A 24,347-nucleotide genomic window follows, 5' to 3' on the forward strand; every position below is an offset into this window, starting at 1 on the left:
AAAAAAAAAAAAAAAAAAAAAAAAAACAAATCCAAGAAGAAAGGGATGCTTCCGTGGTCCAGAGCAGACCCAGTTTGACCCATAAGTCAGCTTCTGCTGACTGATGGCAACCAAGTCCTCACACCTCTCCAGCTTCCATGTCTGCCTCTTTCCTTAAATGGGAGCAATAATCCCTGCCTGCCCATCCGATGTGACGGCTGACATCCATAAGGCTTTCGGAACCCCACAAGCACGTGGAAACCTCTCAGCAAATCGTAGCTACCATGATTTTTTCTAAGATGAAGATCAGGCAAGACAGAATGGAATGGGTAAAGAAAGGGAGAGAGGAGACATCAGATGAAAGAAGCCCCTGAAACAGAAGACCAGAGGTGGAAAATAACTGTTTGGGAACAAGAGACCTGAGATCAAGTCTAGGGTCTGTTGATTACAGCCAAGTGAACTTGGGTCCACAGTTTCTCCTGCCCAAAAGAGCGTTTCAAAGCTTCCTGGTCTGATTCGCAGCAGGAATTGTGTGGGTCCGAAGAGGAAGCAGGTGTGAAGAGGCACCAGGAATGCGTGAACTGGTTTTCGCTCTTCGAGAGCTTGAAGCACAGACTGGTCTCCATCTTGGAACTGGCACACTCCCTGGCACCTGGCCTGGCACTGAGGGATGGGAGCCACACTGCCCCTCTCACCCCAAAAATCCCCCCAGGCTCTGGCTGTCTAAGGGGCAAAGATCTCCTTCTCCTCTTTCCCCGCAGCTGACCCAGGTCTATTGGAAACATTGGCCCTGGCAAATGACAGAGGTCTCGGATAGAGCCGTGATGTCTGGCACCAAGTACTTGCTGAACAGTTGGACTTGGGTTACAGGGACAGCGAGGAAAGAATGAAAATTGTGATCTGTCCTTAAGAGATTAGGCCCAGTGGTTTCCAAGTAAAGTCATGGTGTTGTCGCATGCTCCGAGAGAGCTTGGAATGGATAATGAAGTCTTAATATAGACTGCCCACACGCCTGTTCCCGAATGCTGTCAGCAGAGTGCTTGCTCTGTTCCCCTCCCAGAGTATATTTTGGGAGCCTGGGACAAGGGCACCATCTGGGCTTCCTTGCAGTACAGTGAGCATAATATGGCTTTCCTGCCTTCTGGCTTCTTTCCCCACTGCCAGCCTCCACTCACCTCTGGCAAGAGGATCAAAGGATCCTTCAGTAAAACAGAATCCACTGTTTTACAGGAGAGGGGGCAGCTGGCTGCATCCTGCTCAGAATTGGCACAGAGAGATCATCAGGCCACACAGGGAGCAGCAGGAAGTACGCTGCAACCCAAGGTCATTTATGCTTAACCGCGAGGCCCTGCCACCTTCGTGTGCATGCATAGGGGAGGTGTGTGACATCATTCCTGCCCTTTCCAGCTCCCCCATTAAAATACATAGGCTGGCCAGTGGGAGAGGGCTGAGTCCCCAAACTGTTAACTGGGCCCATCGGTCCACTCATCAATAGTCCTAATTGCTCCCTCAGTGTGGTACCCTCCCTCCTGTGTGACAGTCCACGGTCCTCTGGCACTTGGCTTCCTTTCAAATCGCACCAGGCTAGAATCAATGCTGCTCTCTCTCCCTAGAGCATCCAAATTCATCTCTGAGTTATTGCTTTTGTACTTTTTCACATCAGTATGGGGATTTTCTTGATATTTCTTGCCATTTATTTTCCAATAATTGAATGACCTATGTCTTATTTCTTGGAACAAGCTAATATTTTTCTGTGATTGCCAAAAGTTGTTGTGTACTTGTTACTCATCTTTTATAAGCTTCTTAAGTATGTTTCTGGGGTTTTCAGAAGCCTATGTGGGGGGCTCCTGTTCCCTACAATCTGCACTGATGTATGGTTTTTCTTTTAAAAGTCACTAAGTAACCTGTGGTGTCTTTTATGACGAAAATTCTTAGGCAGATATTCAAATTACTTTTAACTTGTGGAGTGCTGGGGCATGAGATAAGTTTTTGAACTTGGGTGATTTAATTCTGGGTTTGCAATGCCTGAATGTCTAAGATCCTGGGCAGGGTCTGGGAGGGCAAGAATTAGGGGAGGTCGGCAGCAGCTGGAGATCGGATTCCCAGAAGAGCTGGACACCGTAGAGAGAGAAATGTGACGGTAAGGGGTCACTTCTCCCTACAGCCATTGACTGAGTGATCTGGTCTCTCCCATCCTTTTCCTCCTGCGTCACCTACCTCAAACCCCTTCCCTTCTGGTCTCCAGCCTTTTCCTTTTGCACATGGTCCTCCATGACACCACGAGACCTTTGTGCCTGTGTCTTTCTCTCTCTGCCTCTATGATCTGCCCTCTCTTCATATCTGCATGCCCAGAATACTGTCTGGCACATGGAAAACACAAATACATCTGAGCTGGAAGAATAAATGAATTCAGGCTTGAGTGGCAGTTCTCAGGTTTGAGATATTTTTGTTTTGTTTGCTTTTGGTTTCATGCAACCAAATCACCATCAAAAGGAAAAACAGAGGCCACACATGGGCAGGCGGGCAGCCCATGACTGCCCCTGACCTTCGTCCATGTATCTCCACCACCAGCATGGCCCATCATTACCTATGCACAGCCCAGGCATAAACACACTTCAGGCTGAACCTGTGCTTTAAATATCTGGTTTCGATTCAATGCAGCTCAATTTACGTGGAGGGAAGCTCAGAAGGCAGCAACCTATTCTTTCCACAAAGGGTTGTTTATATTTTAGGGAAAAAAAATCACAAAACCTTGTCCTTAAAAGTCCCATATTTTCCAGATAAAGACTCCAGGATCTAACAGGCTTCAGTGGCTCTCCCACACCACCCAATTACCTTGCGACAGACTTGTCACTTAAAACCCAGGGCCTTTGACTCCCAAATTGGTGCTCTTTCTACTCTTCATCCCAGACCCAATCCACACATATGGTGTCTGTGTATGTTTAGCCGCTCTGAGACTAACTAGCCTGCATTTCTCATTATTAAAGCACCATGCTTCCTGCAATTAGTGTGCACAAGATCAAGCCTAGTTTTATGAGTGCTTTCTCCAAATCACTCTGCAGCTTGATTTACAGGAGGAGAGAAACCCTCGTCTCTTATCTAATAGACGCTGTTTCCATCACCCATGAACGTGGCAGTTGGGAGAGGAGTCATTTAAAGTGACTGCCCAAAATGAATGACTGAATTGGGGGCTCTGGCAAGCAGCAGGTGAGAATTTAACCTTTCCTTCCTGCTGTGCAGTCTAACAAAGCATAACTAAGTGTAGTCTTCTCCATCATGCCTTCAGTACACTCCCACTTCTTTTCAGTTTAGCTGCATCCAAACCAGCAAAGCCAGGGCTCTTGTGAGTAACTACAAGAGGACAAAGCCTTGTACCAGAGTCCCCTGGAATGGCATCTATCTTACACTTGGGGCATCACGTTGCTGCAGACCAGCCTGCCTCGGGCTCCCATGGCCACGCTTTGCCCCCAATTGTCCTGTGGTCACCTAGAGGCCACTTTGCTTGCTTACTCGCAGAGCTCAAACCTCAGGCAACTGGTTGAAGCTCAGTATTATTTATTTCTGGAGCAATTCAGAGCTGAGGTCATGCTACCCTAGAGAATAAGAAAGAAGGAACTTATTAACAATTTCTACCATGTCTAAGAAATGCAAACACTATCCATGAAAACAGTTCGAAGAGCAGACTGTTAAAGCCAGGTTCTTCCACAGAAGTGAGAAATAATTCCACTAAAATGGGTGCTAATTTAGTACAGCTGTGGCTGAATATAAAGCGTCCTTACTGAGATATCCACAGTTCCTTTTTTCTACTTCATTCAACCAATGTACTAAAGTCTATTGGAAAAGTTCTCCAAAGTTTATCTCTTTAATTCCTGATGTCAGCTGTCCTTGATTACAACAAATTATTTTCAATATTGCATTGGTTACTTTTCCATCACTAAGACACAATACCTAATACTCACGACTTAAAGGAGGGAGTGTATGTTGGCTCACAGTTTAAGGCCACGGTTGACTGGCTCCAAGACAGAAACAGCATGGTGAAAAAGCATGGCAGAACTAAAGGTGCCCAACTCACAGCAAACAGGAAGGGAGGACCAGGGACAAGAATACACCTTCCAGGTCACAGCCAGTGACCTATCTCAAACTGAGTCCCACCTCCTTACACCACACACAGCTATGAACTAATCACTGGGTGCATCCACTGATGAGTATAGCTCCTCCATGATCCAATCACCTCCCATGTGCATAAAAATTTGGAGGGATGTTTTATATCTAAACCATAAAAAACACAATGTCATTATCCACCAGCTAGTATTAATTTAGGCCTTTTGCATATGTAATGATAAGAAACATTGGCTTTTCTGAACCTTAAGTGTCTCTTGGAACTTATTTGTCAACCTATCTTAGCCTAGACTTTTTGTTGGGTAAAAGTGTTTATGAATAAGAGAAGTAGCTAAAGATTCTTGCCTTACTCCAAATGAGCTATTATACCTCTACAGTGGTTAAAACAATGTGAGCCTTCATTAATACTATTTATATGGGCTCTGAAATTATCTCTGCTAACCATCAGTGGCATGTAACCTGGCCACACCAATAGAGAGGTTTTCATCCGGGAACCCCCCTTGCAGAGGGTTGACAACGGTGAGAAGGGAGGCAAGGCACAGAGACACGGTGTCCACTATATCTACTTTCTTCCCAACGCAAACTCTGGAAAGAAGAGATGGACAAAATCTTCTGAGCAGGGAGAGACAGTAAGATAAAGTAAGATACAAAAATGAGTCATCTTTGCCAAGAGTGGACATAAAGTCTCAAAGGAAAAGACTCAGACATCTCTTCATACCGTCCCATATTTGGGGTACAGTCTTACAACCGGGGAACAACAACTGTCTAGGGGCCAGATCCAGTTAATCTCTGATCTGAGTCCACTCACCACCAAACAACAGCTTTACTCCTCTTGGGAATGGCTACTTTGTAAGAGATCTGGATGCTCAGTTTTAGACTAATAGCAAAGCCTTTATATCACTGTCCAAGATCCTGAGTCCGTGCCCTTCAAATGGACAAAAGTAACTGACAATGCCTTTTAAGAAATATTTCCTCACTCAGACTCCAGTATTAGCAATATCTGATTGAAGAAATCATTTCCTTCTCTACTCATCAGAAAAGAGAGAGATTGCTTTGGGTGTTTTGATACAAAGGGCTGGAACAGGAACCTCACCCAGTGATATTCTTTTCCTAAAAGTAGTACAGAGTGATTCCTGGCTGGCCATCCTGCCCGAGGACAATATCGGCTATATCTAAGCTAGCATATCAAGCTATGAAATTAACTTTAATTCAAAATTAGTTTTAACTCCCTACCATGTCGGGGCTATTCTTGAGACAAAGGGTTCTTGTGGTTGACAAGGGAATGGCTTACCAATTACCCGACCATGTTTTCTAGACACCTGAAGTGACCATAAAAACTTGTATACTCTTTTCCCTGTCTTACTGATGCCTGTAGGCTGAGGTTAGGCCTGTCTTTGAACAGGTGATTTCCCAGACTAACACATGCAGGCAGGACATCAGTGACATGCCAGTCCAAGACACTGAGGGTGTGTGATTCACTGATGAAAGTAGTTTTATCAAATTTCTGGCTTGTGTTTAGATGTCTCCGCAAAGCTTCATGTGGTTTTAGAACTTTTTCAGGGGTGACTGAATCTAGAGTGTGTGATTGATTCATTGTGCAATGCTAAGCCTGAGAGCACTGAAGTTAAGGGTAAGAATGTTATCTACCCTAAGTAGTTTTGCTAAGATACAAGGGGCAGTTGTTCCCTTCTCACTTCTGTTAACATGTGGGTACCATGAACAGTTTCTCCTCTGTGACACCACCCCCATGTTCCACTCTGCCTTGCAACAAGCTGATTAAGAAATGCAACCTCTACAAATGGTGAGTTAAATAAACCACTTCTGCTTTAAAAAAAAAAATGAGTCATCTATGGACATTTCCCTCAACAAAGAGAGTCTGAGAGTATTAATGGCCTGATCTGCTTTTCTCTGTGGAATTCAGGACTCCCTTCCTCACTCTGGACTTCACATTTCCTTATCTGAACCTCAGCAGCCAGACATTTCTAATAATAATCATTGCAACTTCCCATTTAATGTTTGCTTTGAGCTGGACTCTGCATTTGAAGCCTGTTTTACCTCACTCATGCCCTTAAGCACATTTCCATATTTTAGCTCATTTTATCAGCACAACTATTTGGGGGCAATGATATTATAATCACAACTTTGCACATGAAGAAACTGAGAATCAAAGAGACTAAATAACTCAGGACTTGAACCCAGGACGTTGGACTCCAGAGCCAAGGGAGGATCTTCATCGATGCCTCATGCCAGAGGTGAGGGACAATAGGGTGAAAATAGGTGAATGCAAAAAAAAACCCAAGTGAGTGGTGAGGTCAGGGTGGGCAGCATGTCTGTGAGAAAAGCATTAACTGAAGTCAGCTGAGGTTCAAAAGCTACCCAGAGGCCCCACCATTGAAGTTTCTTCCAGAAGGATCTGGACCTCATTACAGGCAGCAGTGCCTGCTTTAGCTTCCAGCAGCTTTGTTAATGAGGAGGAGAAGGGATGCAGATTCTTCGGAAGAGATCAGAGAAGGTGCGTTTGACTTCTAGAAGATGGCATTTCTGAATGTTTCAAGAGAAAAACTAGCACCCGAGGAGCGTCCTGATTCTTCCCATCCATCATCATCTGTTTTGCTTGTTTGTTTATACCCTGCCTAGTTCCTGAAAGACTGTGTCATTGATTATCTTGTTCCATTTTGGGGACCATCCTCAGATACAGTCTCATATTACAAATGAAACCAAGGCACAGGGGGACGTGTGACGCCCGAAGTTAGTCCCCCAGCAGAGGCACCAGAATAGGGTGGAGCCTGGCTCTCCCTGCCTTCGTTCTGCACCCAAACACGTTGCTCTGCACGACAGTTCAATGAAATGCACCGCACTGTACAAGCCAAGTTTTGTTCTGGGGTGGGGGGAAACACACTTCATTCTGGTTTTCTAGGTTGCTGTAATAGCCAGACCACATTTGAGAGTATTCGGTCAACAAAATGATGGGCGCTTCTCTTCTTTTTTATCAATAATTGCACTCTATGTCTTAAAATGCAGGAAGCCAGTGTCACCGGGCAGGCCAGTGATAATTGCCAAACCTTAGGGTGAGAATGTGGTGGTTGGTAAATATCAAACTGCGTTCTTGTCTGCAGGCTGTGTGTGCGCTTACACATAAGGACAAACTCGCTAATGACTTTCTATAAATAAGCTCTAGCTTATAATTGTTGTTCCAGCCAAAGCCGCTGAAATGTCATCCCCCCCTCAAATACATAACACCTTCCCTTCTCTCTTTACTTATGAAAAAGTGAAATACTCTAGCGTCACTGTCTCTGGGGAGCTGTGTGATCTCAGAAGACTTGCTTAAACTCTCATCCTTTGTCTATTTCAGGAGCAAATGGGGTAATGTGAATGAGCTCCCCAAAGAAGGTACATAGTATTCATCAGAGGACTCCTAGGGTCCAGCATAGGGTTTACCAAAGTAAACCCAGGTGTTGATTATGCCTTAAAGACACTGGAAATGTCACACTGGTCATAACGATCCTGTCAAGGGGAGGAGAAGGTTATTGCTTAGGCTCTCTCTGCACATACCTTTCTCCCATGTAGAATACTTACAGAAAATGCACGCTTTTATTCATCCTTCAGACTGAAACTATCAGGGGTCTACAAACCACAGTCACAGACTAAATCCAGCCCTGCAATGTGTCCTTCTAAATAAAGTTTTATTGGAACTCAGCCACGCCCATCCTACTCCATTTTCTCCAGGACTTCGTGAGTGCTATAAAATTGGAGTAGGGGTTCCCATGGATGCATATATGTATACCATCTGACTATTTGACTCTTTATAAAAACTGTCCACTGCCTTCTTTTTTTCGGGGGGGATACTGGGGATTGAACTCAGGACCTTGTGCTTTCGACACAGGAAGTGGCACCACTGAGCTAAATCCCCAGCCCCTGCCTGCTAATTTTTTAATCACAATCTGAGCCACCCAAAGCTGGGATGTGTTTCTCTTCAAAGCTCTCAACTTGTCCAGGACCTAGACGCACAATGGGGTCCCCAGGTGGGCAGCACCTGCCAAGTCTCCTCAGAAGACGTAGACCCAACCTGATGGCAGGATCCTGAAGATCAAGCTCCACTTACCTAACCCCGATTTCTGCTGAAGCTGAAAGCTCTAGATCAATAGATATACTGATAATATAAGAAGTATAAGGTAACAAAAATAGTAAGAGCTAATTCTTAAGTGCTTACTACAGGTGATATGTATATGTATATATATATATATATATATACATACATATATATATATATAAAAGTTTATTACATTAAAAAACACATTGCCATTAGTCCTCCTCGTAACACACCCCTCACTTGGAACACACGTATCCCTCCTTCTGGCCACTTTCTGAAGCAGTTCTGGAAGTGCTCTTTCGTGAGTGTCTTTATTCGGTGTGATCAAAAAGACAGTGAATGCTGCTGCTGAGTGCCGTCCAATGGAAAGCAGTCACAAAAACATTGCAGCACCTCCTCATCTACCTCATTCATTAGATCTGGCATGGTGCAACTTCGGAGTCTTTTCCAAAGTCAAAATGACCATGAAAGATCAATGTTTTGAATTGATTCAGGACACTGCATCAGCCATGACAGAACAACTACAGAAACTCGGGAAAGAGGGCTTCCAGAACTGCTTCAGAAAGTGGCAAGACTGATGCGATGTGTGCCTGAAGCAAGGAGGGGTATTTTGAAGGGAACTAATGGCAGTGTGTCTCTTCTTGCAATAAATTTTTTAAGCATTCATTGTCCTTACCAATCACAGCTCAAACAGGCCAGATTCTCGGCTGTGCGTTTTACATATGATATCCTATCCCATATAATCATCGCCACGGTTCTACTACACTGATAAGAGCAGATACTATACTTGATCCTCACCAAAAGGCTGAGAAGCAATCACGGTGGTTCTATCAAGCGGGTAGTGTTTCTATCCTTATTTACAGGTGACAGGCTGGGTGCCCCAGGGCACTCAGTGTTGATGTCTGACTTTGCAATTCGCATAGCTCCCCTGTGATGTCCAGGGCCTTGGTTCCCATTAGTGACGCCTTTCCAGACTTCTTACTGTTCTTAATAGGCTCAGCCAAGAACTCCTCTCCCCCATCCCCGGGTGTATCACATTTCATTGCATGAGTGCAGCCTGCCTTGCTTCCTTCATTCGTTTCACAGTTGTTTCTACCTCACCACTGTTAGTATGTACGGGTACAGGGCTGGGACCTGGGGGCGTAAGGTACAGTCCTCGCTCAGATGAAGCCTAAACTCTAGTGAAAGAGTGGAGTCTAATCATCTGCACAGTGAATGGAGAGATAAACTGTGGTCTGTGTTGCAAGAGGAGAGGTACTGTGAAAGTGGATGGTGGGGTAACTCTCCACATAGGCTTTGAGCTGAGATCCAGAAGAGTCCACAAACAGCAATCAGCCACAGAGAGGAAGGAAGCTGTTCTAAGTAGAAGGAACAGCCTGTGTGTATAAAAAGGAGGAAGCTCACTGCGTGAGGGAGACAGAAAGGCATCGCTGTGGCTACAGCATAAGCAGACATAGGTGGAAAAGCCATGGGCCACAGAGAACTGTGCCCAGGTTTGGGTCTTTATCTTACAGGACACAGGAAGCCATTGGGGTTTCTAAGCAGGGGGAAGGTGATGGCCTTGTCACTCTGAATGTTGGGTATGGTTTTGCACTGGAAGGCAGTTCTTTTGAATTACTAAGGGGCCTCTGCTAATGGAGCACCATGTAGGAGAAATGAGAACTAAGATGTGTTAGCACCTCGGACCTGAGAACAGAGCCAGCTGCTCTCCTGGGCTACAAGGGTTGAGCAAGCAGCACCTGGCTTGTGCTGCTGCGTCACCTCACTCCCTCAAAGAGAAATTGCCTGAGACCTGTTCAGCAGAGGCTGCTTCCAGCTGAACCAATGACAAGGGACACTCTGATGTTGACTTGGAAGCTCGCTGGCAGCAGGTCTGCCAACTCAGCAAAGATGAATAGTCACCTATTAGCGTGAAAGTTGAGCTGCTTGTCTCCAAAGGCCAATGGTTTTCAGCTACTTCACATCAATTATGGGCCTCAGAAGCTTTGCTTTGGTGCTGAGAGAATTCTTGGACATGAATGCAGTTTTCCATCACCCTGAATGCAATCCAGACCTCCCTACCTTGGCCTGCTGGGTTCTTTGTGGTCTGTTTCTGCCCTCCTGACCAATTTTCCTCATACCACTTTGCTTCGCTTAGAAGTTTCTCAATAATCACTGAGTGGATGGATGGATGGATGGATGGATGGAGGAAGGAAGGATGGATAGATGGATGGATGGATGGAGGAAGGAAGGATGGATGGATGGAGGAAGGAAGGATGGATGGATGGATGGAGGAACAAATCATCATGGGCAGGACACAGCCCCTCTGTGATTTCGGTTCCTTCATTTTAAAGAAGTGGGCTGGCCTTGGTGGGCTTGGCCTCTTCTGGGACTAAGACTCTGCGGCATTCAGAATTAGCATTCCATCAGCAAATACTTGCCAACCTCTCCTCTGAGCTAAATTCTACAACAAACACCAGAGCTAGAATGATTAACAATATCTATGTCCTTGAGATGTTTGCCCAAAAGTAGAGACGGATCCAAAGAAAATAGTTTCAAAGTAACACGGAGCTTGAGACTGAACTCTCTAATCATAGGAACTGTGCACAAGCCCAGCTGTAGCACTCCCTTGAGCAAAATATTTCTCAGAAACTTCTAATATTTTGAGAATTAAATAAGATAGTGTTACTACCAGCATCACCTCTGGCACAAAGAAGAGCTCAACAAATGTTGGGATGACATCAACAAACGATGATGGTAGCAAACTTTGACAATGATATTGGGCTCCCATATGACTGTACTCATTGTCAATGGCTTGCATTTGTTCTAATCACCATGCACCCATGTCATTTTAGTTATAAAATGTTTTGAACTTTGATCAGTCAGAATTAGCCAGAGAAACAGAAATTACAAGATATATTCAGAGACATACATGAGATTTATTATAGGCATTGCCTCACAAAATTATGGAAGGTAGGAAATGTCACCACATGGAATCTGTAAACTGGGGAACCAGGGACCCTATAACCATGCCTATCTGTCCAAGTCCAAAGTCCTGAGGCCTCTGGAGATTTAGGAAATACTGGTATAAGTCCTGTGGCCAAAAATCTAAAGGCCCAAGAACAAAGAGCTGCAAAATTCAAGGACAGCAAAAGTTTATTTTCCTAGCTTAAAAAGAATGAATTTGTCCTCCCTTGGTCTTTATGTTCTCTGCAGACTACGTGCTGCCCGCCCACATTGGCAAGGGCAGATCCTCTTTGTGGTCTACTTTTGCAAATGCTAGTCTCCTCCAGAGATGCCCTGGCAGACACACCCAGAAATAATGTTTTACCAGCTGTCTGGGCACCTCTAGCCCAGTCAAGCTGACACATAACATTAACCATCATGAACTTCCCTCCAGATAAGGACACCATGGGAACAGAGATGGGCCTGGTACCAGTGTCAATGGTTCACAGAGGTATCCTGGAGAAGATGGGGCCAAAGCTGATCTGTGAGCTAAAGAACAGTAGGTGAGGCCTCCTCTGCCTCCACTTTGTCCTTCTCCATGGCCACAGGGATCTTTCAAAATTGCACATGGGATCAATTGATGCCTTCCATAACACCAGCGACTTCCTGTTTGTTGCACCGGGAATAAAATAAAAAATCCTATGATTTACAAAATCCTGTGCAAGCTGGTCCCATCTTGAGCCACCTTTGCCCGTCCCCGGCCATTCACACTGCTTGCTTTGCCTCAGGCTCCATGTGCTGGCTGCGGTCTCCACGAACATTGTGCCCCCCTCCCATCTGCCCATGCCTGGCTCCTCTCCATCACCAGAACACAGCTGAAGGTCACCTCTCCAGAGAGGCCCTCAACAAAAACACTACCAGATGTGGCTCTCACTTCCACACACAAACATTTCATTCTTTCCTCTGCTGCCTTTCACCTTATAAGCCAAAATCTTGTTTTGTTTCCTTCAAAGCACCTGCCAGTAACTTTAATGTCACCAGCTAGCTTTGGTTCTTGCTTTAATAGGAAGAGAAATTAAAACTAAAGCACAATTTTTTAAAAGCCTTCACTAGAAAGTTAGAGGAAAGAGAGGAAAGAATTCCGGCCTAGGTCACTGATGCAAGGGCTCAGATTGTTCCACCTACAAAAAAGCAGGAGGTCAGCTTTTGAGGATTAGGCAGTGGGCCATGGTCCAATTGGTCACTGTCTCAGTCCTGGTGTCATGGTTCTGGAATTTTTATGGCTGAGGGATGGTTTCATTCCCAGGAAAGGATTGTCTCTGTCTGTGGTGGTCTCAGCCATGTGAGGATCCGCCTTTCCTTGAATCCAGGTGCTCCCAAGTCTAGGACAGTGGCCGGAGATTTCTGGTTGCAGCTGTATGACCCTGTGAACCTCTTATCTTGGCTTTATCCATCTTAAAAGGAGGTGGTATCAAGTAAATCAGAGCTAGTCAGCCCTATCTGGCCAGCTTCCTAAATGATCAGCATATCCCTACACAGACCTGGGAAGAGCTTTGAAGTAAGATTTGTAGTAACAAAGAGAACAAAATGAAAGATAAACTGTGCTCTTCTATTAGTCACCTTGTTGGTATCTGTAGACCCAAGTGAAAAGTTATGGTTCATAACAAAAATGGTTTTGGAGTTCCCGGCTACCGCAGAAGAAAACACAAATCATGGCTGTAATGAACAACAGGCCAGGATTCTGCCTGTTCCCCCTCCCTGCGGTGTCCCTAACTCTGTCATGACTGTGTCAAAACCATGTCAAAGAGGGCAAGGACTTTATCGAGTTTTATCCCAGTTGGCCTTGGCATGTCCTTGGCCTTCAATGGCTAACTGAACAAAGAGATTCCAGGCCAGTGTAAAGGACAGGATGATGGCACAAGGTTCAGGGTTGTGTGACAAAAAAATCAAGTCACTTCAGGTCACAGAGAACTTAGATACAGAGAATACATTGGATCTTGGCACCCGCTATGGTCTTATTTTCTATTCCTCCATTATTATACTTCTTCCTCTAGGACTGCCATTTCTCAGTCCTGTATTTCTAGAAAGCTCTAGGAGGACACTCCTCCAGAATTAATAAAAAGTCAAGATTATAACATAATTTCCAGTAATCCAGGTTTAGCTCTTTCTAATGGTCATTCCAATGAGGCTGGTGGAAACCCTCTGGACATCTCTTTAATGAATAACTAAACTCAGTGTTTAATTCAAATATCATCCTCAGCCCCCAAAGAGTTTGTTCTTGTAGCAGTTCCCACATTGCCTCTGTGGTCTTCATGGCCTCTCATACCTGCTCAGAAGGTTAAACAATCATTTACTAATCTACTCTTATTACGTGCCAGACACTCTGATTACATTAAACTGCAAAGCTGAGGCTCAGCTGAACTACCTCTTAGGACCCATCTAAATTATTCAAAACTCAGACTTTGTAGGGTTTGCATTTAAAAGTGCTGTCTGGAACTGGTCTGGGAGTCATCCATAGGCACTGCTCGCAGAATCCGCCCACCCATCTGACACTCTTCCCCCAGCAGGGTGTGATTTGCACATTGCTGCTCCCCAAAACCAAGTTCACAGCAGGACAAGTAGCAAACCCGTTTCTGCCATGCCCACCCTTGCCCATGCGTGCTGGGAGTGGTCAGGGAGCACTGGATGGGCACCACCACCACCACACCAGGCTGGAGAAGAGCAGGGGCAGCCATGGGCAGGTCCCCAACTGCCACTGACAGAGGCCTGGGAGGCAGAGGCAGGTGGGAGAGGGTGGCGCAGTTGCATGGCTAAGCCCTGTGGTCAGCGCACGGATGAGGGCTGCCCCTGTTATCTCCCTCTTCCTCTTGGTGCCCAAATTGCATCCTGACAGGTGGAACAAGACCCCTGGCCACTGCCGAGCTGCCTCCTGGGGTCTTCTGCTGCTCCTGGAAAGTTCTGTGGCCTAGGGACTCTCTTGGTGTCTCCTCACTGTACACACACACACACACACACACACACACACACACACACACACTGTAAATTGCAAAGTCCCCTGACAGCACTTCCTGGGGAGCCTCCAGAAACGATGCCTTCCCCACCTCTACTCTCTTGCCCTGCTCCAACCTGCCCTCCTCCAGTCCACGCAGATCCTCCCCTTCCCCTGCTCACAACCCTCCTGCAGCCAATAGGCCAGGCCTCCTATGGTCTGACCCAGCCTGTCTCTCAGCACATGTGAATCACGTACCCCTAAAAAGAGGAGTAAACAGCCAGACAAGATGGGATTCTTCCAACCACCCAGCAAACTCTGCTAAATGAGCTGCCCAGGAGCCTGAGTGCGCATTCCAATCTCCGGGAATTTGTAAGAAGGCAAATGTTTCAGGCCGTCCTGTCTGGGTGAGGCTCAAGATGCTGCTCTTCTAAGGTGCTCCCAGATGCTCTGACTCTTGGCAGCCCCTTGACCACCGCTGAGTAGAAAGCAGGATGCCAGCTTATTAACATCTGGGGAGGGGAGCAGGGAGAAAATGGCCTCATTCAACATCATGGTATTAAAAAGTCATAAAGTCATTTTCGTGTGGTTCAACCTAACACAACAGGCTGTCATCAACCAACTGCAAGCTCATGCTACATCTATCTGCGTGGGCACCGATGGGCTACTGATGCCCGTCGACTATGACCCACGGCCCTCAACTTCAGCCACCCTCAAGCCGCAGCACTCTGAACAAACACCAGCTCCTGCCTCCCACTCAAAATCAGCTAACTCAGAATCGAAGGTGGACGGGCAGACACAGGTGGGCTCTCAAAGCAGCACCATGTGGTCTGAATACACCGAGTACTGTGCTACAGATGCTGTTTTCCAAGTTCAAGGAGAAGCACCTTTCCCAACTTCTAAAGCTGCCTTTCCCAATTTCTAAAACTTCACTCCTTTTCTAATGAAATACAGTGGGTTGGCAATAACAAACACTGTCTTCAGGACACAAATCACTTTCACATGCTTTATTAGAGTCTCCCATCAGCTGTGGAAAATGCTTACACCATTACAGAAAGATATATGATGTGCTTGCTGGTACACTGTTTGTAAGAGGCAAAAAATGGAAACAAACTGAAAGCCTGTGAGGTGGTTAAATACAGTGTGGGCCGTTTGTACAGTGGAGAATGCTGTGGGTATCAGGAATACTTAGCTAGATCTAAATGCATGGACTTAAAAAGATAGCTCCAGTGTACTCATATTTTTAAAAGTCAGCTTCCGAATCATAATTGTACATGATTCCATCTCTATTGTTTTTGATCGCCATTCATTTGTGCGTGTGTGTGTGTGCACACAAGCGTGTACATGTGTGTGTGTCTATAAGGACAAAGGAATAGCCAGGAAGATACACATTAAAATAGTACTCGTCATATTGCTTGAACTGTGATCAGAGAAAGGTAAAGGGGAGGGTCTATCTGCATTTTGTACTTCCATATTTTTAATTTATTGCAAAAATCCTACTTCCCTATTGTTTCTAAAAATCTTCTAAAACAGCATCCCTGAGCCAAATTTCACCAGAGATGATCACATCCATTTCTCAGAGGAAGTAACTGAGTCTCAGCAGGGTGGAGTAACTTGATCATATGGCTAAACACAGGTGGTACATTAGTTTGAAATTTGTATGCTTAGTGTGTTTCCCAAGTTTTAAAAGGGGTTGTGTATATGATACATGTATGTATGTATGTATGTACATGCGTATATATCTGAGTGCTACTCAGACATAGAGAAGGATAAATCTGAGACATCTGTCGGAAAATGGATGCTTCTAGAGACCATAACACTAACCGGAAGAAGACATGGGTTTCAATATCACACAGATTCTCTTACATGAAAAATGCGGAGTATAAATAATTTAAAGAGCAAAATAAAAGATAGATGATAGGGAACAGAGAGGTCGGCCTTGTGGAGACGGGAAGGGGGCCTGGGGATGGGAGGAAATAGGAGGAAGAGGAGGGGAACGGGAGTAAAAAGGATGAAATATGTATGGCCCACGCTTGCTTGTTGCGCAAAAGACCCAACAGGCAGACGGCAGGTCCTTGCCAGAGAAGGAGGCGGAAGAGGAGGGGGAGGAGGAGGAAGACAGACCTGAGTCACAGTCTCCGCCCCTCTGCCCAGGGACGCTCGAAGGAAGGCCTCCCAGCTCGCCCAGGGATGTCAGGAAGATTCACTCGCTCACTGCCTGTGGTAGCTGGGGGTGCAGCCAGGAGGGCGGGCGCACAACCCCTTCAGGGCTGTTCCTTTCCTAATAAGGAAAAATCACTTCACACGCTGTGGAGCGTACGTCCTGGGAGGGAGCCAGAGCCAGATGGGCACTGACTGACTACAAGCACTCTTGTTACCAGAAAACATCCGAAAATATGTACGGGGATCTTGGCACATGCATGTATGTCTATGTGTGTGTGTGTGTTTTGCACACAAAGACACACTTTCTATGCTTCTGAAATCACTCGTGGTCTTTTTAGTTGCTGTGCAGTGTACTGCGCGGTTCACTCTTATGGGGTACGTATTGTGCACCTCGCACCTCTGAACACCCGATATTCTGATTCCTGTTTTTCCCTCCTGCCAGGTGCAGCTCATCCACTATAACCACGAGTTATACACAAACGTCACAGAAGCTGCAAAGAGTCCAAATGGATTGGTGGTAGTTTCTATATTTATAAAAGTAAGTCTCTTGCCTTCTTCCATTCCTCTCTTCCTGTCACTCCCCGGCCTAGCCAGAACATCAGTCTAGCATCTGCTAAAAATATTTAAAAGGGTAATGTGGACGAAGGTTCACAGCTAAGAAAGCTGCAGGTCTTCTGCCTTCCGTATCTATGAGATCCATGAAAAACGCAGTCCTGGACACAAACTGCAGACTATGGGTTCTGGCTGCTACAGAGCGTCAGGGCCTAGGGGTCTGGGCAGCTTCTCTCCTAGAGAGGAAAAGGGTACCGGGCCAAGACAAGCTGAATGCCATGGAATCAGAAGGTGGCAAATAGAAGAAAGGGGGTGGCTCTCTAGTGTCCCCCAGGGCTGACAGCCTGTGGCCCATCGCTCTACTGCCCCTGGGAAGCCAGGGGTGTGATGTCCCTCTCTGCAGTCCCTGCACAAAACAGCTCCTCCCAGCTTCCCACGGGGGCATCAGCCTGTCTCTCCCTCTCACACTACCTCAGGAGCATCAAAATCAAAATGAAGCCATGTCACCCACCTGCTTGAGGAGCCAGGCTTCTCTCTAGCAGGCAGCAACAATAGCAGCCAGTCTCTAACCAAAACAATTCTAATTTGTTCTTCCAATTACATTTGGGGGGGGCATGTAAGGGAGATGGAGGCAATCAAAGTGCGTTACACACATGTACAAAAACACTACACACTGAAATGGAGTTTGTAAAATTAATACCCACCGATCATAAAGTAGATTGAAAAATTACATTTTGGCAGAAGTCAAGTAAAGCAGATATACCAAAAAAAATAAAAATAAAAATAATGGAAAAGAAAGGAAAAAGAAAAGAAAGCAAAGAAAAAAAAGAAAACAATAACAACAACAACAAATAAAAGAGTTTCCTTTCAGATTGGACCCTTATCTGAGTCAAGGCAGGGCACAGCCATGGGCCACCACCCCCGAAGTCTTCCAGTTTGTATCATTAGGGTAACGAGCCTGGCAATCGTATTTTTAGCTTTCCTCCTTCTCAGTGCCAGATGTGACATGGCTGTAAAACTGCCCCCACCTCGGTATCTTTCGGTATCATCACAAACCCGGGAAGAATAAACAGCAGAGTCTTGACGGTCAGGCCCTGTGATGTGTGTTTTACCTCTGTTTGACCATTTAGTAAAGAACCTATGGGTTGGGCATCTGTGTCCACATCTTACAGATGAAGAAAATGATTCTGAGAATCCTTGGTATTCACCCAAGCTCAGGTAGCCCACCACAGCCCCCCCAGGGAAGAAATACAAGTCTTGTTTTTAAGGTTCATGACCTTATTCTCACTCTGATCCACCACAGAGACAGGGAAGGCAACCGAGAGCAACAAGAGAGAAAACATTTTAACCCCTCCTCCCACCTCCTCCCCCGCCCCATCCACAAGCACAGGACAAATTTCTGTGCTGCTCTCCCAGCCCCAGTTATGATGACACCAATCACCAGTTGGTGCGTTCAGCCTGGACCACACTTATGGTCTTCAACCCGAAGATATGACACACATTCTCACATGTGTCCATGAACTCACCTCCTCCCATGGCCTTCCCGGTACCAACCCTTCCCAGAGTAACTCTCACAGGCCAACCTGTCTGAGCTAATAATCCCTGTCCTTTGGAGGGTTCTCAGTGTAGGCCTCCAGCTTGGCCTCACTTTGCTCAAAGCCCCTGCCTGAGTCAGTGAATGTGGTCCCAGAAACACATACATTACAGTGGGCAGAGCGACTGACAGGTCACTGCTGGGCAGCCGGCCTCCACAGCAGCAAACTCCTGGTGTGGCCGACAGACTCTAGCAGACATGCATGCTGCACACAGTCAGGCTTGCTGCCTGACTGACAGGTAGGGCTTGCAGGTGCCGGTTGCTTCCCTGCAGGTTGGCAAGAACTACTCAGGCCCCACAGCGTGAGGCCAGCAAGTAGCTCCTGAATCTCCTCAGGCCACTTTGGCAGCAGAGGATGCTCCCAATTCTCTCCCTGAGCAAACCTAAAGCTTCCTGGCTCCATCTGAAAATGAGCCACGGCGTTTCTCTCTTTGCACCACCGAATCACCTCCCATATACTCAGCTCCACTGCAAGTTCTCTGACCTCGTGTCAGAGTTCCTAACTGAGCAGGGCATCCAGGCCAGCCCTCTGCTAGCCACAGGCACTCAGAGGTGAGAGCTCAGCCCTGGTCTTCAGGATGCACAGCCTATCAAAGTCAACCTCTCCTCCTCCTCCTCCTCCTCCTCTTCATCTCTCTGCCTCTCCTGCCCAGCTCTCTGTAGCCCCACACCTGGGTGCTTTAGTTCTACAGATGCCACCTTGCTCAAAAGCTGAGCCACAGGAGGCTTTGGAATTATTGGTCAAAAGAAAAGCCTTGTTTATCTGAGGGTTTTCTTTATCTCTGTCCTGCACTAATCCCCCATCCTTCCCCTGACCACGGGGGACTGAGATTTGGCTGTAATTGCTGCTCAATCACACACCATTAACTTCCCACTTAAGCTCACTTATCCCAAGTACATATTTTATCCTCACACCCACACAGTCAACACACCAGTGCCCACAAATCATCTGTGCATACTTTGAGATTTTTTTCAATTATTTTTAATCAGCTCCAAAGGGGCCGGTCTCAGCATCAGTGCTGCCTGCACTCACCAGGTGTTAGGAGCCTAAGGTATCGGGCAGCTAAGGGACGTGGCAGACGCCTCCCAGGCCGTGGCGGTACATTTTTGGTCCTCCTCCTTCCGTGGGCTCCCAGGGGAGGCTTCCAGCTCTGTTTTCAGTGCTGAAGTGCATGTCAAGTTGAAGTGGGCACTGAAGTTGGCCTCGGAAGCTGTCTGCATCTCAGGATGGATGTTACCTCCATGGGGAACTGTTGCTCCCCGGGATCCCCGTGGTGTGTGTCTCACCACAACACGCACAGGAAGCTGCCAAAGGAGAGACAGATGGAGGGAAAATAAACAGTCTGTGCTCTCTCCAAACTGAAATTACCTGTTGCCTATCTAATAATAATAATCATCTGTTGCAATTTTCCCCACCCTCAGAATAAATCAGATTTAAAATGTTGATGTGTCACAACATCCGATTAGCAGCTGAGGCGTAAATTGCAGAGCAGAGCTGAGCTGAGCAAGGAGAGGAATAAGTAGGATGAGCCGTGGTGCTCAGAAGAGGCTGAGCACAGAAGGCATTGCTAAGGAAACCTCGCATATAGTTACGCGCAGCAAAACCACAGACTCATAAATGGTGGTTCCCTGACTCTGAGCTCCTAGAAGCTTAGCTTCCAGGCCTAAAGGAGGAGATATAAGGGTGTCAGCATAAAGTGGGAATTCATTTCTGAACTTCTAGACATCATCTGGCCAGTAATAGGCACTTGGTAAATATTTATTGGATGGGGGTATGGATGGATGGTATAACTGATATATTTAATTCATGCAATAATTAACAATGACACAGTACGGATCTATATTACCTTACACCATGTGGAGTGTGCGGGTTTTTCTTCATCTAACGATGTTGCTATTCCAGATACTCTCTCACGCTCTGGGTAAATATCCCTGTCCTAACCTGTCACTCCATAACCCCTGCTCAAGACACTGTGATGGTTCTCCATCTACAACAGGGCATTCGAACCTGCCCTGAGTCAGCCTCTCCTGCCCTCGCGGCCAGCCTTGGCCTTCCAGACACAGCGCACAGGTCCCCCAGATGGTTGCCGGTCTCCCCAGACACCATCACACCTGCGATTCTAGCCCAGCGCCCCTCACCCGGGATGAGAACCTCTGGCTCACCCACGTGTCTTCCTTCTCTGCACTGGGGGTCCCTACAGAGTAGGGTCGAGCCTTCGCTCTCTGAATTTCTGGGCATCCTAGGATCTGATGCATGGCAGGCACTTTGGAAACGGAAGAGTGAAGGATGGGTGGTGGTGTTCATCACGGGATGTTACTGCCCTGTCATTAATACTTTCTTTTCTCCTCTAGGTTTCTGATTCATCGAACCCATTTCTTAATCGAATGCTCAACAGAGACACTATCACAAGAATAACATATAAAAGTAAGTTTGGTTCGATTTCCTCTCCTGCAACTATTCCGTAAAGGTTAGTCCTGTCAGAGGCAGGAAGCCAGAGCCGATCCTCTCTGTGGGCCCCTTTCAGCTTCGTGACCCTGGAATTCTGTACAAAGTCACTCTGGAGAGCCGAGGCTGGCTAAGAAGCAGCTCATTTCCAACAGAAATCCCCCTGTGCCTCTGTCATCCACACCTGTCGAAGGCGATGATGATGATGACACTGTGGTCGTCGCTCGCCCGTGGATTGGTAATGAGCTGAGGGACACAGCTGTCCACAGTTTTCTTTGCCAGTTCTGTGCCGGAGAAAGTGCCCATCGAGTGCTCGGGATCTGACCTCAGCACTCTCAGGGCCCCCAGCAGAGCCAGGGCTCCCTCTCCTGTGGCTGGGTCCCCATCCAGGAGGGGGCAGGGTGGCGTCGTTTTCATTCTCTGGGACCCACGGATCTCCAGGGCTCTGTCCAGCTGTCCAAGAAGCCCAGCTGCTGGGGGCTTCCGGGATGTTTCGTCGCCAGCTCCTCGGCAGAAAAGAGGGGACAGTGTAAAACTGATGAAGGAAGGGAGCGAAGGTGCCGCTGCCCATCACAGCGATCCAGGAGCTGCAGCAGATGGGAAGGCTGAGGCAGTACACTCTGAAGGAGGAAGGAAATGCACGTGGGGAACGCAAGGGAGCAGCAAAGTGGAATTCCAGTCTTGGCTTTGTCCTGAAAGGAGTTTTCTCACCCTGACTGTATTTCCTGGCTGCAAAGTAAAAACTGGACTTCGGTTTTCTGAAGTCATCTGGGTCTAGGGTTCTGCATCAAGCCATAGGTAAACAGTGATTTTTCAAATCCACATGAAAACTCCCACATCCCTTTGGCGGGTCCTTCACAGAGCTGGGACCTTTAATGTAGGTGCCGTTTGTACCTCCAATAGCCATGTGTGAAAAACAGAGAGGATGTTTACAGGTCTCACCTTGGATGGTGGGTAGGAGAAGATGGGGAATCGTTTCTTCATTCAACAAACGCGGTAGCCCAGACACCAGCCCTACCCACAAAGGGACCGGAGCCCAGCTCTCCACACGAGATGTTCGCTGCTCCTCTCTCCCATGAAAAGAGGCTGAGGAGATGCTAGGGGGATGAGTGGATCTGTGGAATCACTGCACCTAGCTAGCAAGGCCCTGGAAGGATGAATTAAGTTGTCTCCACACACGGTGCCCTTCCTCATCAGCATTCTTGTGGGGTCCTCTCTAAACACACACTTACATGGCTCAGCTAAGGGAGATATTTCTCTCTTGAGTGTAAATAGCACATTTATAACTGCCCGTAAAAGGTGATTATTCTTTTAACTTTTTTGATTAAAAAAGCATGAAAATTAAATAAAATGTTTTCCGATAATCTTGAATTTGCAGTTTAGAGACTGTGAAAAGCTACGAAATCGCAGGTTAAGCCCCAGCGCACAACCTGACAGATCGCCACGTGCACAATCGTGGAGGGGCCTCTCCCCCTCCAGCCCCAAGCACTGGCTGGGTTCATTAATACAAAATGAGATGGCTGCTGCCGTAAAGGGAGAACAGGGCGGGAAAGGGAACAGAGGGGTGGAAGGGAGGGAGGGAGGGAAAAGGGGAGGGGCACAGAGCTTGGAGCTCCCCAAAGGGGCTCTGAAGCATTCAACAGGAAGAGCTTCACCTCCACCAGCACCGGGGCCTGCTCAGCAGCAGTGACAAGGAAAGCGGCTCTGTAGCCAGGTCTCAGTGTCACACTAAGGCGTTTATGTTCAAGGTGGGCAGGGCCCTTCCCACCTCTGAAGACCTCCTAGAAACGCAGAGGGGAGCCATCAGGGGCACCCTCTCCTCCTTCCGTCCCTCACTCTCTGCGTCTGCCAGGGCCACGGGAAAGGAAGAGGAAGGTGACACACGATAGAGACCTGGCCTACATGGGCAGAGGTGACCACCTCCAGCCTCGTAATAACTAGCAGGTATTTTGTGCCATTATGCTCCAGAGGGGAATAATATAGGTGTTCCCCTAGTGACCTTGGCCGCACCCCTGCAGGGGCCACTCCACAGGGATAATGCTGGCCTGGGACATGGGGATGGCCCGGACACCGCTATGCCAAGGACATTGGAGGAAAGGGATTGAGGCCCCAGCCCTTGGAAGGTTTGTCCAGCAGCCAGCAGGGGCATCTGGATCAGGAGTCACTCAGGAGCATAAAGCTAGTGGGAGACGGGAGGGTGTGAGCCTGGAAGTCTCCCCGAGGCTCTGCAAGAGGCAGAGGTTACACTGGCATCAGGCTCACGACGCCCCTACTCGGGGGAACCTATCAGGGCATCCTGCTTGCAGACTCCTAAGTGACACAGAGATAAGTGAGACACTCACACCCTGCCACTTCACCCACACTGCCCGGGGCACCTGACCCAGCGCCTCCCCACTCCCACCCAGCCCATGGACCCGGGCTCCAGGACATGCACCCACTTAGATGCAGGGACCCTGCGATGTGCCGAGCACCAGGAGCGTGGAGGTGCCGCTAACTGAGGACCTTCCACACTTTGGGGTCTGCACTCCACGCGCAGCACCTCACCTCATGCTTGGGATGTCCTCCCCGGTAGCTGTAATCACTTTCCCCTGTCACAGAGGGAGCCAGGGACACCCCACTAGCGTTGGCTGGATAAGTCAGCAGCTTCTGCATAAGCAGACACTCAGCAGGAAGCACTGGCATCTCACGCTGCCCGTGTGGGTGGGCTGGGGTGGCTCAGCTCCAAGCGGCCCTCATCCTTCCAGGACCAAGAGCATATCCAGGTCAAATATTTCTCATGGATGTTACCTAAGGCTTCATTCTGCAGCACACACACACACACACACACTGCTGTCCATCTTCCCCTAGCCAACACCAGTCACACGGACAAACCCAGCATCAAAGTCCTACAGTGGAGATGGGAGCTTCCTCCATACCTGAGAGAGCAAGGATTTACATGGCCCCTTCTGGGTCCTGTTTCCTAAGTCGTTTCCTTCCTTTTACACTTCCTCCCTATGGAGCAAGGAAAACTGAGCTCTGAGCTCTTAAAACTAGTTGGGATCCCAGTACTTGGACATTGTGTGACAATTGTCAGCCCCTTTTTCTCTTAATCGCAACATTGGTTCGATGCAGAGTCATCGATTTGATTTTTGCATTTGCCTCCACTTGGACGGGACACGGACTACGTACAGAGCTGACACCAAGGGCACTTCGCTCAGGCTCATCCTGTCTGAAACACCAGCGTATGCTTCCCTCGGCGTGGGACCTCCGGTGGGAATCAGCACCGTCCAGAAGGATACCGACGCCATTCTGTGGCAGGCATAGTTTACCAGAGAAAGCACAAAAGCTGGTTCAGAACCGGGCCAGTCTATTCTAAGTCTTCCCCTTGGAGGCAATATTGTAATGCAAAACCAACATAAGACTTCAAGCAGGGTGACATGATCTGCTGATGCTCTGGTTACTTAACTAGGAAGTGACTGCCGAGGGACCCGGGTAAATGAGGAAGATGAAG

At 47.5% G+C, this 24,347-nt stretch overlaps 1 protein-coding gene across 1 annotated transcript in view; it reads left to right on the forward strand.

Moving 5' to 3' along the window:
- The window catches only part of Ca10 (carbonic anhydrase 10), a 476,615-nt gene that overhangs the window by 439,016 nt on the left and 13,252 nt on the right, over positions 1-24,347 (forward strand). Inside the window, exons 5-6 of the mRNA XM_010620196.3 lie at positions 16,708-16,803; positions 20,764-20,836. Of these exons, the coding sequence (XP_010618498.1) occupies positions 16,708-16,803; positions 20,764-20,836 (169 nt within the window). The remainder of the gene's footprint in view (positions 1-16,707; positions 16,804-20,763; positions 20,837-24,347) is intronic.

This window comes from Fukomys damarensis, unplaced genomic scaffold, assembly GCF_012274545.1.
Source record: "Fukomys damarensis isolate Sample0158 unplaced genomic scaffold, DMR_v1.0_HiC HiC_scaffold_13, whole genome shotgun sequence".
In the NCBI taxonomy this organism is placed as follows: domain Eukaryota; kingdom Metazoa; phylum Chordata; class Mammalia; order Rodentia; family Bathyergidae; genus Fukomys; species Fukomys damarensis.